We start from the raw sequence: 15692 nt of genomic DNA on the forward strand, positions 1-15692 counted from the left end.
CTTGCCTTTTATAGTCTGATTTCAGGCTACCAAACAATACTAAACAGGCCGTGTCTAACAGAGTTGTGTCTCCACCACAGCCTCTGAGAAGTTATTTTTTTATTGCCCGCTTGCGTCTCTCCATGTCGTAAACTCTAGGGGTGTGGCTTCTAAATCCTGCGTTTATAGAGGGTGTGATATGATAGTTACAATCACTTCAGCCACCGAATTTGTAAACAGCTGCTTGTTCTTATGCTGGGATTTGTGTTATAAACATTTCGTAAATCTCATGTGAATCCTGTCGTATGCCAATTTCTCCCTTCATATCTGCGCTGGTTTGTATACTCGTTTGATGAATGAGGGCCACTGTGGCAGCATTTTTTTCAGGGAAAAAAAGCTGATGTGTCAGCCTGATATGTTCATGCTTGTTACACTTTTTATCAAGAAGGTGGAAATGTTATGGCATCCCGTTACTGAGATATTCGGTTAAAGTGAATTGTGATACTTGTTTTTCCTTCTTTTAAAAAAACAATGGGAAAAAAATGTTCGGCTAATTCATAGTGAGGATGCTTGTTTATTCCTTTCATGTATATTGAAAATGTTCTGAAAATAAATACCTTGGAGTAGGGGAGATGTAGGGGATGTCCCTTTGGGGCATCTGTACTTGTGTATGTATGTTCTGGACATGGGCAGGAGAGCCATTAAAGTATGAACCGCTTAAGTTGACAACCATGTTGTCCACATCTACTGATTTTTACATGTACAGAGTACTAACCAGGCAGAAGCATGAGGGAAACACCCATTTGATTAAAAAAAACAACTTTTAAATCTTGTCAGTAATTAAACACGCACATTTGTGGAAGTACTTTAATGAAGACAGCGGCCTGGTGGAACTACTTTGCAGTAATTTGACAGTTGCTGATTTGAGTACTCTTTTTGCTCAATATTGGCCCCTAGTATTTAAAGTGACACTAAGCAAGATTGGCCATTCCTCTGTGTTCTGTTTGTGAGTGCGTTTTTCTCAACAGAGCTCCCCCTACAGTCTTGGAGGATGTGCAGATCACTTTCATATAAGACTTATTGATGCCCCACACTCACCCTTCTTCTATGCCAGCTTTGTGCATTTTTTTTAATCTATCAGGTTAGAAAAGTTTTCGTTGAAGTCTGAGAAAGCTTAGACCATGTCTGAGGTGATAATAAACTGGAGTGTATTTGTGTATTGTGTTCTAAAACATACACCCATACATTGTTTTAGTCTTATAAAGTTGACAGGGCGATGTTATAAGATTGTTGTAGATTAGTGTCAGAGTGTTGCTGGCCATCATAACGTAAGCATAAAAAATTTGCACAACACCTGTGAATTTATTTATCTGCTCAAATCTGTGTAGTAATCCAAGTTTGAATCTATTTGTTCATAAAGAAAGCTTGAAAAGTCATGCTTACACAAGTTTATCACAGGGTCTGCAACCTTTTTGTTGTGAAGCGCACTTGTTACCTTGTCTAGTCAGTCAGTGTGGCATTATTGTCTTTACAGTAAATTATGACACTAACCCAAAAAATAAATTCTCAAAGGATGTCATTTTATAATGTGCACAGTGAAGTTTTTAATAAACATTATTCTACCATAGTAAGGATATTGTAAATATAAGCATGGCAACAATGCCATTACTGTCTTCAGGAAATTATCTATGTGTTGTATCCATTAACCGTGCAAACTTTCCACAAATTGTGTTCGTTGACAATAAACCTATGAAATAGTCGTAATTTTCAAATTATATGCAGTTCTGAGAGGCAAAAACTACCATTAATGACAGGAAGAACAACTAAGGCTGATGAATGCAGATGAGAGGGCAGAAACACCTCACTAGCAAAAACTGCCAGTCTTGTCAGTTACGTATTCTTACTATAACATCTGTCAAGCTCCAGCATTCCACTGACGGCACCTGTCCCTAATGTTGTCTACCCATTTTTGGTGTAATGCAGGACGCAAGTTCAAGTCAGCATCAGATTTGCAGACTTCTTCATCTCACAGTTCACCCCATTTGTGAAAAGCCCGTCCAATGTTCACTCGTGTCTGGCATCTCTGTCGGTCACTCCAGCGTTTCCACTTTCTCTGTTCCTCCAACATCGGTTTTCACGGCATTTGCTTCTTTTTTGCTGGCTGCTCCGTTATGAATGTTAGAGCAATAACTCCACTATGTTTCTATACTAGAGCTAGCCAGTGCCTAGCTGGGAGAGTGTGTAGTGCTGTAAAGCGATTCAATAATTCGTGAGACAGACTCCCGCCAGACTTCGAGTCTGAGTGTGCAGGGTTGCCACACTGCAGTTTCCTTCTTTAATGAGGTAATCCGAACCTTTAGGGTGGGGGGAGGGTCGAGTCAGCCACCAATTGAACAACAAAGTGTTAAATGACTCTTGACCTAAGAATAAGAAGAAGGATACTTTATTAATCCCACACAGGGAAAATTTAGGCAGTTTCAGCAGCATTTACAGAGGGACCTATTTGATTAAAGTAAATTAAGCTAAAAAAAGATGCATAGTTCTTCTTTAAACCCAAAAGATGTGAAAATAGGGCCCAGCATTAAAAAGATCAGAATAAAACTGTAGATTACACAAGTAAAATGCTGATAGTTGCAGGGAAACGCTACATGAAGAGCACACTGCTCTGTACTGACAACATCAGCACCAAATGTTACAAACAGCTGAGGTGCGGTTTGTTCGGTGGTAACACAGCAATCATACCTTGTTGAAGAGGTGGTCTCAGAACACTTCCACTGGAATTCTGGTTTGATTCATTTGTAAGTGACCCACCTACCAGTGTGCTCCCCATGTCTGTGGCTGTACAGCTCCTGTAACTAGGAACTGTGGCTGTTTTTTGTTTTTGCAAGTAAGATACAGACGCTCACACCAAAAATGAAACGCTCTGAAATGACGGACTCATCAGCTAATTCAGACCAAACAGTAATCTCACCTTATGTCCAGTAGAAATGAAAGGTTGAAGGTCACTATTTTCAGAGAGACTGTACCAAACTTGACAAACACATTACAGCTGCTCTTGGTTCATGTTCTTGTATCAAAACATTGTAAAACAAATGCCTTAAATTCAGTTTTCTCTCTTGAATAGCGATCACAATCTCAACCTGAGTTTCCAAAGAATTCTGAAGTGTGTGGAAATGGAGGTGGGAACAGAAAGAGTCCAAACCCTCAGAGGTTACAGAGCTACCCTCAGTTCAAGTCTTAGATTCAGGATTTGGTCTCCATCTGCCTATGGAGCGCCTCAGCCTGGGCTCTCAGGCTCTGAAATTCCACCTGGATGAAATCAGTCAAGGTCTTCCTCATTTCCAACTGAAAAAGATAGAGAATGTGTGTCTTGTTTTCAAAATACACATTAATGATGTGCTCACTGGAACATAAACTCTTGATTTAAAGTTAAAGTTTATGATGCATTGGGTGACCTGAAATTTTTTTTAAAACACAAACAGTATTTTTTGGGCAAAATAGAATTTTGTTACCACTTTTGACAAAGGAAATCATTTAAGGGGACAATAATAAAAAATAATATAATTAGAAATTGCCAGTTACAGCAAAAGCAATATCCTAACCCTGTAACTTTTTCAGTTTTCAAAAAAGTTTCTTATTGTCCATCGTCCCCAGGGTTACACCAGACGACAGAAACCCTTCCTCTGGGGGGAACCACACTACTTAGCTTAGCACAATGACTGGTCGTGTTGTCCACCTTAGTCCCTCCCAAACTGATCCTTTTATCCATAGAGCAGCAGCACCTTAGCAACAACTCTGGACTCTACTGGCCCACTAAAACAGAAAACTATGAATCCAAGGAAACAAGCACCTTGGTACGGTTCTGGAACCTGACAGCATCAACAAGAAACCAGAAACTGGAGAGAAGATGGTGCTGCTCCAAACTGGAGGAGTCACATGGAGTCTGGCAAGATGGCCTTAGAACCTAGAAGAAAGCCCTTGGTAGAACCAGAGCAGCTGACTACTCAGCACTAATAGAGGAACCAAGAACAACCCAGGTTCCTCTTCAGTACTGAAGCCAGTCTGACAGAGAGCCACAGCTCGACTGAACCAAGTAGTCCTGTTTCCCTGGGCAGCAAAGAGTTCATGGACTTCTTTACAATTCTGCAATTTCATTTAGCAGACACTTTTGTCCAAAGCGACGTACAACACAAGCAAGAATTCAGACTTAATTAAGGAGAAACCCATAGTAGCGCAAAAGTGCTTCAGTTGTGATTTGGTCACAGGTGCTGCCATCTAGTGGCAGAAGAAGTGTCGCCCCCCTCCCTTTTTTTTTTTTTTTTGAATATAACAGACATACAACATGACACAACACAGTTAGTGCTACATAGTCACTAAGTGCTGGGTCTTGGACCCTCTGACTGATTCTACCACAGGACAAAGAGGAGCAGAGTCAGGTTCAGTGCCTCGGTGCTCTCTGAACAATTGAGTCTTCAATTGTCTCTTAAAAGTAGAAAGGGACTCAGCAGAAGGCACAGAGTTCGGTAGTTCGTTCCACCATTTGGGAACAACAGAAGAGAAGAGTCTGGCTAGAGATTTGGAGCAGCGCTGGGCTGGAAGCACCAGGCGTCTTTGGCATGCAGAGCTTTAATGACCAAATTCTCCTGATTAGAGAGAAACTTCTTCTCCTGCTGCCATCAGCTGACAACATGGCACCTACAACCCAGAACCTTAGAGGCTGCTGGAGGACCAGACACACACTTGGATAGTTTTTCTCCCATCAGCCTTCATGAGCTCAGTTCAATAATGTCCTCCTCTAAACCTCCACCTGTCTCCTAGACCCCATCCCAACTCAGCTGCTCCAAGACTCTCTCCCCTCGTTAGCCCCTCCCTCTTAGATATGATCAATGTGGCGCTGGTATCTGGTTCCGTCCCTCAGTCCTTTAAAGTAGCAGGAATTAAACCCTCCTCCAAAACAAGCCTGGATCCAGAAGTTCTACCAACTACAGACCAACATCACATCTTCCTTTTCTCTCCAAGGTTCTGGAGAAAGCAGTTGCTAAACAACTCTGTGACTTCTCCACAGCAACAGCTGATTGGAGGATTCAGTCAGGTTCCAGGTTCATCCTAGCACAGAAACAGAACTAGTCAAAGGTACCAGTGACCTCCTACTGGTACCAGATGAGGGACTGGTCTCTGTGCTGGTCTGATTAGATCTCAGTGCAGCTTTGGTACCATTGATCACCATATCCTTCTACAGAGACTGGAACCTGTCACTGGTATTAAAGGAACCACACTAAACTGGTTCAGGTCATATTTACTAGGTCATCTCAGTTGGTACTAGTTAATGATGGTTCCTCTGAGACCACTACAGTCAGTTCAGGTGTTCCACAAGGCTCTGTGCTTGGACCAGTCCTCTTCACCCTGTACCTGCTTCCTCTAGGTCACATGATCAGGAAACACTCCATTAATGTTCAATGCTATGCAGACGACACACAGCTGAACTCATCAATGATCCTCATGGAACAAACCAGCTGACTGAACTGGAGGCCTGTCTGAAGGACAGGAAACATGGAGGACCATCATTTCCTTTATTAAACTCTGATCAACTGAAGTTCTTGTGCTGGGCCCAAACACCTGAGGACCACCTGATCTGATGAGACAGGTACCCTGGATGGCACCACCCTGGCCCCCAGCACCACCGTAGGAACCTAGCAGTTCTCTTTGACCAGGACCCTTTAACTCCCACATTCAACAAATCTCCAGGACGCCTTCTTCCATCTACGTAACATCGCTAAGATCAGACACATCCTGGCTCAAGAAGATGCAGAAAAACTAGTCCCTGCTTTTGTCACTTCCAGGCTGGATCACTGCACCTCCCTCCTATCAGGCTGGACTAATAAGTCCCTAAAGACTCTCCAGCTGGTCCAGAACGCTGCTGCCCCCCTGAATAGAACTGGTAGCAGAGACCAGGTCTCTCCTGGACTGCTTCTCTGCATGGCTCCCTGTCACATTCAGAACAGAGTTTAAAATTCTTCTTCTACCATCAAAGTCCTCAACAACCAGGCTCCTTCATCCCTGACAGAGCTCCTAGTCCCCTATGATCCAGCTAGAACCCTTCACTCCCAGGATGCAGGGTTCCTGCTGGTTCCTAGAGTTCTAACAGAAGAATGGAGCCAGAGCCTTCAGCTATCAGGCTCCCCTCCTGTGGAACCGTCTCCCAGTTTCAGTCCAGGACCCAGACCCCCTCTCTAGGTTTAAGAGCAGACTTAAGACCTCCTTGTTGATCAGGCTTATGGTCAGGACTGCTTAGGCTGGCCCTTAGACCTGCTGCTGTAGGCTCAGACTGCTGGGATCTCCCATGATGCACTGGGCTTCTCTCTCCTCCTCCTGTCCTCATACGTGTTACTAACTCCTCTTCTTCTCCCCTCATCCCAGATCCTGGTGCTGCTGGAGGAGGCTCCAGACCTGAAGAGGGTCCAGCTGCCACCCGTAGCTCCACCTGCTCACGTCCCCATCTGTCCATCAGTCTCTCCTCCTTTCTCTCCCTCTTTATCTCTGTCCCTCTCTTTCCTTCTGTCTCTCTGTCTTCCTCCATTCTGTCTTTGTCTCTGTCCATCAGTCTCTCCTCTTTTCTCTCCCTCTTTATCTCTGTCCCTCTCTTTCCTTCTGTCTCTCTGTCTTCCTCCATTCTCTGTCTTTGTCTCTGTCCATCAGTCTCTCCTCCTTTCTCTCCCTCTTTATCTCTGTCCCTCTTTCCTTCTGTCTGTTTTCCTCCATTCTCTGTCTTTGTCTCTGTCCATCAGTCTCTCCTCCTTTCTCTCCCTCTTTATCTCTGTCCCTCTTTCCTTCTGTCTCTGTTTTCCTCCATTCTCTGTCTTTGTCTCTGTCCATCAGTCTCTCCTCCTTTATCTCTCTTTCTCTCTGTCCCTCTCTTTCCTCCTGTCTCTCTGTCTTCCTCCATTCTCTGTCTTTGTCTCTGTCCTGTTCTCCTGCTCTCTCCGTCCCCACTGATCCTGGATCTGCTCCACCTTCCTGCCGGTAAAGGAAGGTTCTGGTGGCTGCTGTTGCAGGATGTGCTACTGATGGAGAATTGTTGGGTGGAGGTCCACTGAAGGAGTGTGGTTCTAGACCTGCTCTACCTGTTAAGTGTCATGAGATAACTTTCGTTGTGATTTGGCGCTGTAGAAATAAAATTGACTTGACTAACACTTCCCACCCAACTAGGTGACATTATCAAATATGTTTGCTTCATTACTGTGTACTCAATTATTGTATACCTGCATTACACCCTTACCTGGCTCTTGTTTTCAGTTCTGAGAGATTCAACGAGATCTGTGACACTGAAGGGTTTCCCCACAAGGACGGTGATTCTCTGCAAGCAAACGACCAGATTCATCCATCACAGATGAATAGTGACGCTGAGCTGAGCAAACCGACATGTAGAATGCTGCTACCTTTCCTGTTCGAGGAATGTAAGGCATCACGTTGGGCAGTACATCAGTTAAACCTGAGGTGAAAGAGGGACATTTCCACCAGTGCTAGAAACAAAGGGACCCCACAGTGAAGGATGAGGCAAACACACTCACCCACATGCCAGAGCGGCAGGATGATGGGATCTAGGGAGCACTCGGCTATGAGCCGACCCACACCTGAAACAACCACAAACATCTGCATAAAACACTCTCCAGTTGTCAGTGTGCTTACAAGCACACAATAATCTGATAGAGTAGAATAGAATAATCTCATTTTACATGTTAACATGCACTTAAATAACTGCAAAAATAATCTAGTTTACACGACTCAGTCAATGGAGGGATGACGTAAGATATGGCGTCAACATGGTGTCACCATGGCGTTTAATTACCCACAGAAGATTTATTCAACACTTCTAAAACCCACCTCAGGTATGTTTGAAGATACTTTTATTCTCTCTCTCTCTTCTATATTTTCACCCATCTTAGAAATAAAAGTTGTTCATATACAACATTCCACTGTCACCCAGATACATGAATTTACATGAATTGAATAAATTAATTGAACCCATATTAGGCCAAAAAATTGAGTACATTTTTTTGGATTTTCATCATCGAATGAAGAATATCAGCCTGTTTCACTTGAAAATTTTGATATTCTTAAGTTTTTCAGTGTCCAATTAAACACTTGCTACAATCAAGAGATGTTCTCAAACACCTTTTTACTACATGCCATGGACTTTTACGTTGCAGTGACATGCAGCTAGCTTGCCATACTCACCCCATTTTAACCGGATGAATTCCTCCGTCATGTTGATTTTGCCTATCAAATGAGGAACAAGAAATTTGATTTCTAGAACCTACTAGAAAATCTCATCAAGACATGTCTCAAGACGTAAATTAGAGTAAATGACAACAATTAAATCTGATAAGATTTCTTCAGGTTATTTAGAAAAAATCTTACATTATATATACACATCGATAATTTTTTAAAATCCAGACTCAATCAATGAGCAAATGTGTGACAAGTGAGCGAGGACAAAATCCCATATCACCATATTTCTGATCAAATATGAAGGGATTACTTTTATTGGTTATTTCACAACATACCAACCCCATGTGATTTTTGATGAGTACGTGTCAGTGATATCGATTATGATCATGATAATATGGATGTAACAGAAATATCATATGGATATCATGCCAGTTCTCTGCTGCTCAGCCTCAATGAGGAGAAGCCACATCAACCCCAGCAAAACTGTGGGACATGAGAGGTGGCAGCAATAACCATCATCCTCTTCATCGTCTCTCAACAAGAAACCCTTCCCACCAGTCCCAAGTCAGCTGCCGTCATGCTGTTACCAACAACAACAGTGACCGCAACACTGGATGGCCACCAGCCAGTGGCTCTGACTCCTGAGGTTATCAGACGTTTTGAGAGACTCGTTTTCTCGTCTTGTTGTCTTCTGCTTATCCCCCCCTTGGACTTCCTCTGTGGTAGGCCACAAGTAGGACATAAGCACAAGAGACTCTCTTTCTCCATAGCCCTGAAAACCAGTGGTGCAAAGGGCTGAGACCTGAGCCTCATCCTATTCTCCCCAGTTACAAATGACCACAAACCCACCAATGATTCCAACACAGAAATAAAGATTGCAGATGACACCGTGGTGACAGACAGGACCATCAAAAACAACAAGACAGCCTATAGCGAAGAGGCTGAGAGGATGGACAACAACCTTGTTCTCCACTCCAAGAACACTAAAGACAAGATACCTGACTTCAGCATCACCCCTCGTTAGTGATGGACAGAGAGGACACAGTCCAGAGATTTAAGTACCTGCTAGTGCACATCAGTCACATGGTCTATTGACATTACAGCAGGGGCCAAAACAGGTCTCCAGAGGTTGCACTCCCTGAGGTCCCTGAAGAAAACACAACTTCCACAACAGCTGCTGGTCAACTTCCAACAGGTCCACGTTCAAGAGAACAGGACACCCCAATCCATTCTTAAAACCGCCCAGAGGACCATCCGCTCACAGCTCCAACCTCTGGATGAGATCCACACAACCCGCTGCAGCTGCAAAGCTATGAACATTAGCAAAGACCGACCCCACCCTGGATAAAGCACCATCACCCCTCCACCAATGTGCTTTGCTTTGAAGGCTGAAGAACAGGCATCATCATCTCCCTGAGTTTGATAAGATGGTGTGAGTGTGTATAAACATGTGGGCACCACTAAGGATCTTCACCATGTGTTCTTTGAATACCCCCAGTGCAATGACGAGGTGCAGTATTCCTTGGCGTTCATGTGTTAGGGTTAGGCTGTACGGTGCCTTTTGTGTGCTGTCGTGTTGAAAACATGCACTTTTCCCGCTCTTTTTCTGACACCTTCATCTTGGGCTTGCTTGAGTCCTCCTTGAAATTTGCTAGTCAGTTTGAAATGACATTCCATTCTACTAATTACAGTGGCAATAAAGGGTATCTTTTTAGGACAGTTATTTTAAAATGGATATACTGCACAGTCCTGGTGACTTCTGCATACCTTCTGGAAAGATATGCACCCACTCTCCTCTGTTTAATTTCTCCAGAATAAAGTCCATCCCTTTCTGGTACACGCCATCACCTGGAAAACAGATGTTAAACATACAGGATCAGTGGTGTCAGATCCTCGTGGAAGGGGACATTGGTGCTGACGGATGTTCACCTCTGCAGACAGGAACACACTTCCCTCGGCTGAAGAATCTGGAGTGCAGCTCTCGGGTGAAGCAGATATCTGATGCTGCTGGCGTCCTGTCCATCCCACCACAACAATCATAGCTTGTAAAGAAAAAGCAGCTGCTACAAATGAGACACGTTTAAAAAAAAAAAAAAAAAACCTCACCACCGCATCTTGTTGAAGTTCCATAACTGCCGGAGCTTCAGGACGCCTGTCACAATCACACAAGGTTACGTTATTGTTTTCTGGTGTCTAAGACTACGTCCTCGCTAGTTAGGTGACTATTTTTGAAAAAAATGACTTTGATCACATTTACGTTTTTTAAAACTGCTGCACACACACACATCTGAACATGATGACATCACTCTCAGCATACTGAATCAGCTGACGCTCTGCTGGAAACAAGCCAGCAGCAGTGAACACCAGAGGCGACTTTAGCACAAATCATGAATTACAGGTGTTGCTGACTGCGTTAGCTTTGCTAGCAGCAGTTGATTGAGTTGTTGTTGTAGAGGAATGTAAACAACAACAAACACTCGGCGCCCGTGGATGTGATGTTATTTACACATCATATTAACTCACCGCGATGATGATGGAAAACCATTACTGTTTGTAGACAATCACGAGTTATTTTAGTCATCATGTGGTGAGTCTGAAGTCGTTGCCAACTTCTTGAATCCAAACAAAGACAGAACCCTCGATACGGGGTCTTTTTCATCAACATCTTCTGACTGCAAAGATGTACGCCAATGTAACCCTGCTGCTTCCTTCATCAACACTCGTCTCCTATCACATCCTCCGGTGACGGGTAACTCTCAGACTACAGCTACTATGTGTTCAGATGTTTGCTTTTCAACAACTAGCGACCTGTTTCCTCTCCTTGTGTTAGCTTTAACAGTCCCACCTCTTCATCAGGCCAAGCAGTCCCCAGGCGCACTTCCACGAATGTTTTCAGCAGAGGTACGATTTCCAGTTCACAACAGCACACCCGTATGCATTGTTTGCCAACAGTTCCAAGAGGTGTGTTAGAATTGAGTTCTGGTAAATGGACTCACTTTTATATTGCACTTTTCTACCTTGGCAGCACTCAAAGCACTCAACAGTGTCGTCTCATTCTCACACACACACACACACACACACACACACACACACACACACACACACACTGATGGTGGAGCTGCCATGCAAGGCGCCAACCTTCTCATCAGGAGCAATTATGGGTTCAGTGTCTTGCTCAAGGACACTTGGACATGGTCACCGGGGTGGAGGATCGAACCAGCGACCCTTCGGTTGCTAGACGGCCACTCTACCCTGAGCCACGCCGTTAGTCCAAACTAACCAGACCTTATGAACGTGGACAAAGGTGGAGATGCAACGAATGTGCATCTGTCCTTACCCCAGATGTGTGGATCATCCATACAGGACTGGTGATTAGACAAAGTTATGAGAGGCTTGTCAGACGACCGCTGGTCAATCAGGTTCAACAAAACCTCGTGATTGTGGACCGTCAGGCAGTTCATGTACTCTGAAAGAGAAGACATTGGAGTAAGAAAGAGTAAAAACCCCAACGCTATCAGCTAGAGAGAATGTCATGGAGGTTTCAACTTACTGGTCCAGAAGTAGGAGTAGGACCCCACCATGCCCATGATGAGTGAGCTGGAGACCCTCCACGCCAGAGCAGGGCATTGTGGGAAGGGCCATCGGACCTCTAGGGGCATCACAGCTCTCCACACACTCTACATTCACCTGGTGCAATACGTAAAGGTCAAGTAGCTGGACTTACTGGAGTCCTCAGCCTAGGCCAAGGGTTACTTCTCACACCGAAGGGCTGCATCTGCTGGTGAACAAGCACACACGCCACGGCTGCGCACGCGCATTAATAATTTATGGCATGGTTTATTGAGTGTGTGTGTGTGTGTGGGGGGGGGGGGGGGTTGTTCTGTGTTCACCTAAATTCTAAAGTCATATTGAAAGAAAACTGCGGTCCTGTTGGCTGGAGAAGCATCGGTGTGAGGTCAAAGCGTGAAGGGTGAACTACAAAGCTAGCGGAAGTTAGCCAGGTAGCTAACTACGGACTCAAGTTTTACCGACTTCCTCAGTCAGGAGAACGCTAAGATTGTGTCACAAATCATACTGTGGAGACATGCAATGCATTCTGAGCGGCCTTGTCAGCAAAGGCTGAACTGCAACGCTTCAGTAACGCCGTCATCCATCGGCTTGTTTACTCAGGAGTGAAACCAACGGCGTTGTTCCACCATCGGATGTTTTTTCCGTTTGTCGTTCTCAACTTGCTGCAAAGGCACTGCAGACTTCATGGAGACCGCGTTGATAATGGAGCACAGACACGTTACTTACCTCCGTCCTGCTGCAGCCCGACGTCTTCACACGGAAGTGAAACCGAGCGCTGAACTGTGGTTGTTGTAGTTTTGTACGGGTTGTGACGTCCACATGCAGACGACCCATCGCCTCGCAGCTTTCTAATTGTTGTTTCTAGTTTAAACTTAAAAAAGTTTTAATTTTTTTATTTGTTCACATTAACAACATTCCATGCACTTATCAAATAGCATACATAACATAAACAACAGAATAAATAAAACCAACAACACAGGCCAACAAAAACAACAGCGAGAAGAGAAAACAAACAAACAAAAACAAAAAAACCCCGCAAAAATACAAAACCCAGGAGCGGAGGTCCGACTCGTCTGTGTTGAGGCCTCTAAAAACTCAGCTACATTCAGTGCCTGCTTGGTTTCGTATATTTCAGCGCCTCTTGGAAGTTTTGAGCTCGTTCATGTGAACCCAAAATCAGGGTCTTGTTTCCATGAAGCGACACCTGTGCACGTGCTGTTGGGCCAAAATAATGATTGTATTATAGCCACTGTCCCTTAATCTCTGCTCCAGCAGGACCCCAGGTTCAATACTAGTGGAACTGACGTGGACCGGGTCGGAGTCCTTCTCACATGTCCAGCTCTGACAACGTCTCCAGGGGGTTCCCACCTGTTCACATTCAAAGAAAAGGTGTTCCAGTGATTCAGGTTGGGATCCTCAGAAGGTGCAGTCGTCAGTTTCAGGCTTAAATCTGTCTGAGAGCATCGTTCCAGGGGTCAACATCATTTATTCTCTTAACAGGAGTTTCTTTAACTTGGGCCACATGGGGAGGGACGGGGATCTGGTTCTGATTTGGGGATTTGATCTTCTGAGAACTGTTGCAGAATGTTTGTCCTTTTCAGTGAGAGAGGAAAACGTTCCTTTGTGACAGCCCCTCTTGTAACTACAAAGTTGAGGTTATCAATGAGAGGTGAAGGTGGGGAAGGATGTACTTTTTCATCTGTTAACACAACTTTTATGATATTCAGGGTTGCTTTGTGATTTCCAGATATGGTTCTCTAGTGCAGTTGCAGCTCTACTTGCTGTTGAACTCAATAATCTAGATTTCCTCCTGAATCCATTGAATGCACCACAGACCAGATGTCCTCTCCTCACCAGTCGCCAAAGCATGAAGATCTTCTCTGAGACAAAGGGTCCCTGTTGTCCCCCACTGGAGAGTCGGGAGGGGTGAGGTTACGTTTGAAGGCCAGTTTCCAGCAGAGGAGAACTTGTTGATGAAATCTGGACAGTTTAACAGGTAGCTCAGAAACCCAGAAGTCCCATTTTAGGAGAAATTCAATGCCACCACATTCACTGAATATTTTGGAGGGAACATTGAACCAGACAGCGTTCCTACCACGGATGAACTGTTGAAGCCATTTTAGTTCGATCCTCCATCTTCAGCTGTTGTAACCTCATCGATGTTTGTTTTTCCACACCAAGTTGAGAATCGTCTGATTGATGGACTTCATCTGCTTCGTGGACACAGCTCGTGAAGAGGCAGGATAAATTAATCTGGACAATATTTCAACGTCAGCGCTCAGAACCCTTCCAAAGATGGACAGATACCGTTCAGATTTCAGATTTTCAGATTTCAGATAACTTTATTTATCCCCGAGGGGCAATTAAGATCACAACTCAAAGCCTGATACAACGATCACAAGCCGTCACAATTATTTCAGATTGAAAGTAATAATGGTTGCAGCCACGAGAGAAGAATGGATTGACTGTTCCTGCTGACAGAGTCAAAGTTCAGTTGTTCTCTGGTTTCCATGTCTTTTCTTATTCTTCCTCCCAGATATTTCACTTCATTTCTTACAGGGATGTTCAGTCAGTGGCTGATCATGAATGGACATTGACTCGCATTTTTTAAAATCCAAGTGTAACTCGGACGCTTTGGAGAACTTTTCCATTTGTGTGACTGTCACTGGGATCTGCTCCGGTTGTTTGATGAAGACGGCTGTAGCATCTGCCAGTTGAGTGATTGTAAGGTGATGACCTAAAACATTTGACGGCTCGATTTCTGGACTGTTTTCAATGTAAATGGCCAGAAGTTCTGCCACTAAAATGAACAGTAAGGGAGAGCAGGGCAGCCTTGACGGATTCCTCGCTTCACCTCCAACCTTTGAGTCGTGCCTTGAGGGAGGGAGACAGAGATGTTTATTCCACTGGAGGTCATCTCAATTATCTTCATAAACCTTGAACCAAATCCAAAGTGTTTCAGAGTTTTCCAAACGAATGGGTGATCCACCGAGTCAAAGGCCTTATAAAGTCTAGGAAGAATGTAAACCCTTTGTCTTCAGTGAGGTGGTTGTAGTCTAACATGTCTGGCGCCAGTCTGATGATGTTATGAGTGGACCTCACTTTAATAAAGCCTGACTGACTTTCACTGATTATTTGCTCTGTTCCCATTTTCAAGCTGTTGGCTAAGACAGTAGTGAACAGTTTATAGTCTACATTTAGCAGTGTTATTGGTCCCTACGAGCCTTTTGTCTCTCCCAGGGTTAGGTAACAGAGTGATGATCCCTTGTTTCATGGTTGGCATTAAATCCTTATTTTCTATACATTCTTTCAGAGCATTGAATAACAGATCTCTTATTGACTCCCAGAAGAATTTGTAGAAGTTTGAGGTCAAACCGTCTTGGCCAGGTGCTTTATTTGGTGCCAGTTGTTTTCAAACTGTGTCTCACTCTTTTATCTTGAATTCTGAGTCACATATTTCTTTGAATTCTGAATCTATCTCAGGGTTAGGATGTTGAATGCTGTCCAGAAAGAGGTTAGCATCGGATTGTGAGTCGGATGATGAGTATAAATTAGAGTAGAACCAGTAATCCTCTTCAGAAATTGTTTTTGTATCCGAGCATTCACTATTGTTTATGATCAGGCTGTTAATACTGTTTCTCTCTTGTCTCTTCTTTTCAAGACCAAAAAAGTAGGAAGTGTTTTTCTCCCCCTGCTCCATCCATTTAGCTCTGGATCTTCCATCGGCTCCTTGTGCTTTTTTAGTGAATATGGAGTCCAGATTAGTTTGTAGCTCGACCAGCTTTGTCGTCTCTTCATCTGATAAACAAAGGTTTTGGTTGTATTTGACCTCAGTTTCCCTTTGCTGTTTACACAGACTTTTACTGAATTTAATGGATAAGATTCTGACTTTGAATTTAAAGTACTCCCATTTT

The 15692-nt window shown here is 44.0% G+C and overlaps 1 protein-coding gene across 1 annotated transcript; it reads right to left on the minus strand.

The window, feature by feature from the left end:
* Nucleotides 1-2400: 2400 nt before the first annotated feature.
* On the minus strand, nucleotides 2401-12578 carry tafazzin (tafazzin, phospholipid-lysophospholipid transacylase). Its single transcript, XM_086212844.1, has 11 exons — nucleotides 12505-12578; nucleotides 11759-11895; nucleotides 11546-11674; nucleotides 10315-10360; nucleotides 10138-10223; nucleotides 9976-10056; nucleotides 8215-8256; nucleotides 7548-7610; nucleotides 7416-7468; nucleotides 7256-7333; nucleotides 2401-3324 (listed from the first exon to the last, which is right to left on the minus strand). The coding sequence occupies exons 2-11, from the start codon at nucleotides 11865-11867 to the stop codon at nucleotides 3223-3225; spliced, it is 789 nt and encodes a 262-aa protein (XP_086068970.1). The 5' UTR covers nucleotides 11868-11895; nucleotides 12505-12578; the 3' UTR covers nucleotides 2401-3222.
* Nucleotides 12579-15692: the final 3114 nt, after the last annotated feature.

The sequence above is a fragment of the Aulostomus chinensis genome, chromosome 9, assembly GCF_037954235.1.
Source record: "Aulostomus chinensis isolate RoL2024-O1b breed Wild chromosome 9, RoL_Achi_v1.0, whole genome shotgun sequence".
Taxonomy (NCBI): Eukaryota; Metazoa; Chordata; class Actinopteri; order Syngnathiformes; family Aulostomidae; genus Aulostomus; species Aulostomus chinensis.

What these genes read in the sequence shown, in the direction of transcription:
- tafazzin (XM_086212844.1), bottom strand. Translation starts at nt 11,867, where the DNA reads ATGCCCCTAGAGGTCCGATGGCCCTTCCCACAATGCCCTGCTCTGGCG. An exon ending in ATTCATCCGGTTAAAATGGG is followed by an intron (nt 7,611 to 8,214) that starts GTGAGTATGGCA and finishes TGGTTGTTTCAG; the next exon opens with GTGTGGGTCGGCTCATAGCC. An exon ending in GAACTGAAAACAAGAGCCAG is followed by an intron (nt 3,325 to 7,255) that starts GTAAGGGTGTAA and finishes TATCTTTTTCAG; the next exon opens with TTGGAAATGAGGAAGACCTT.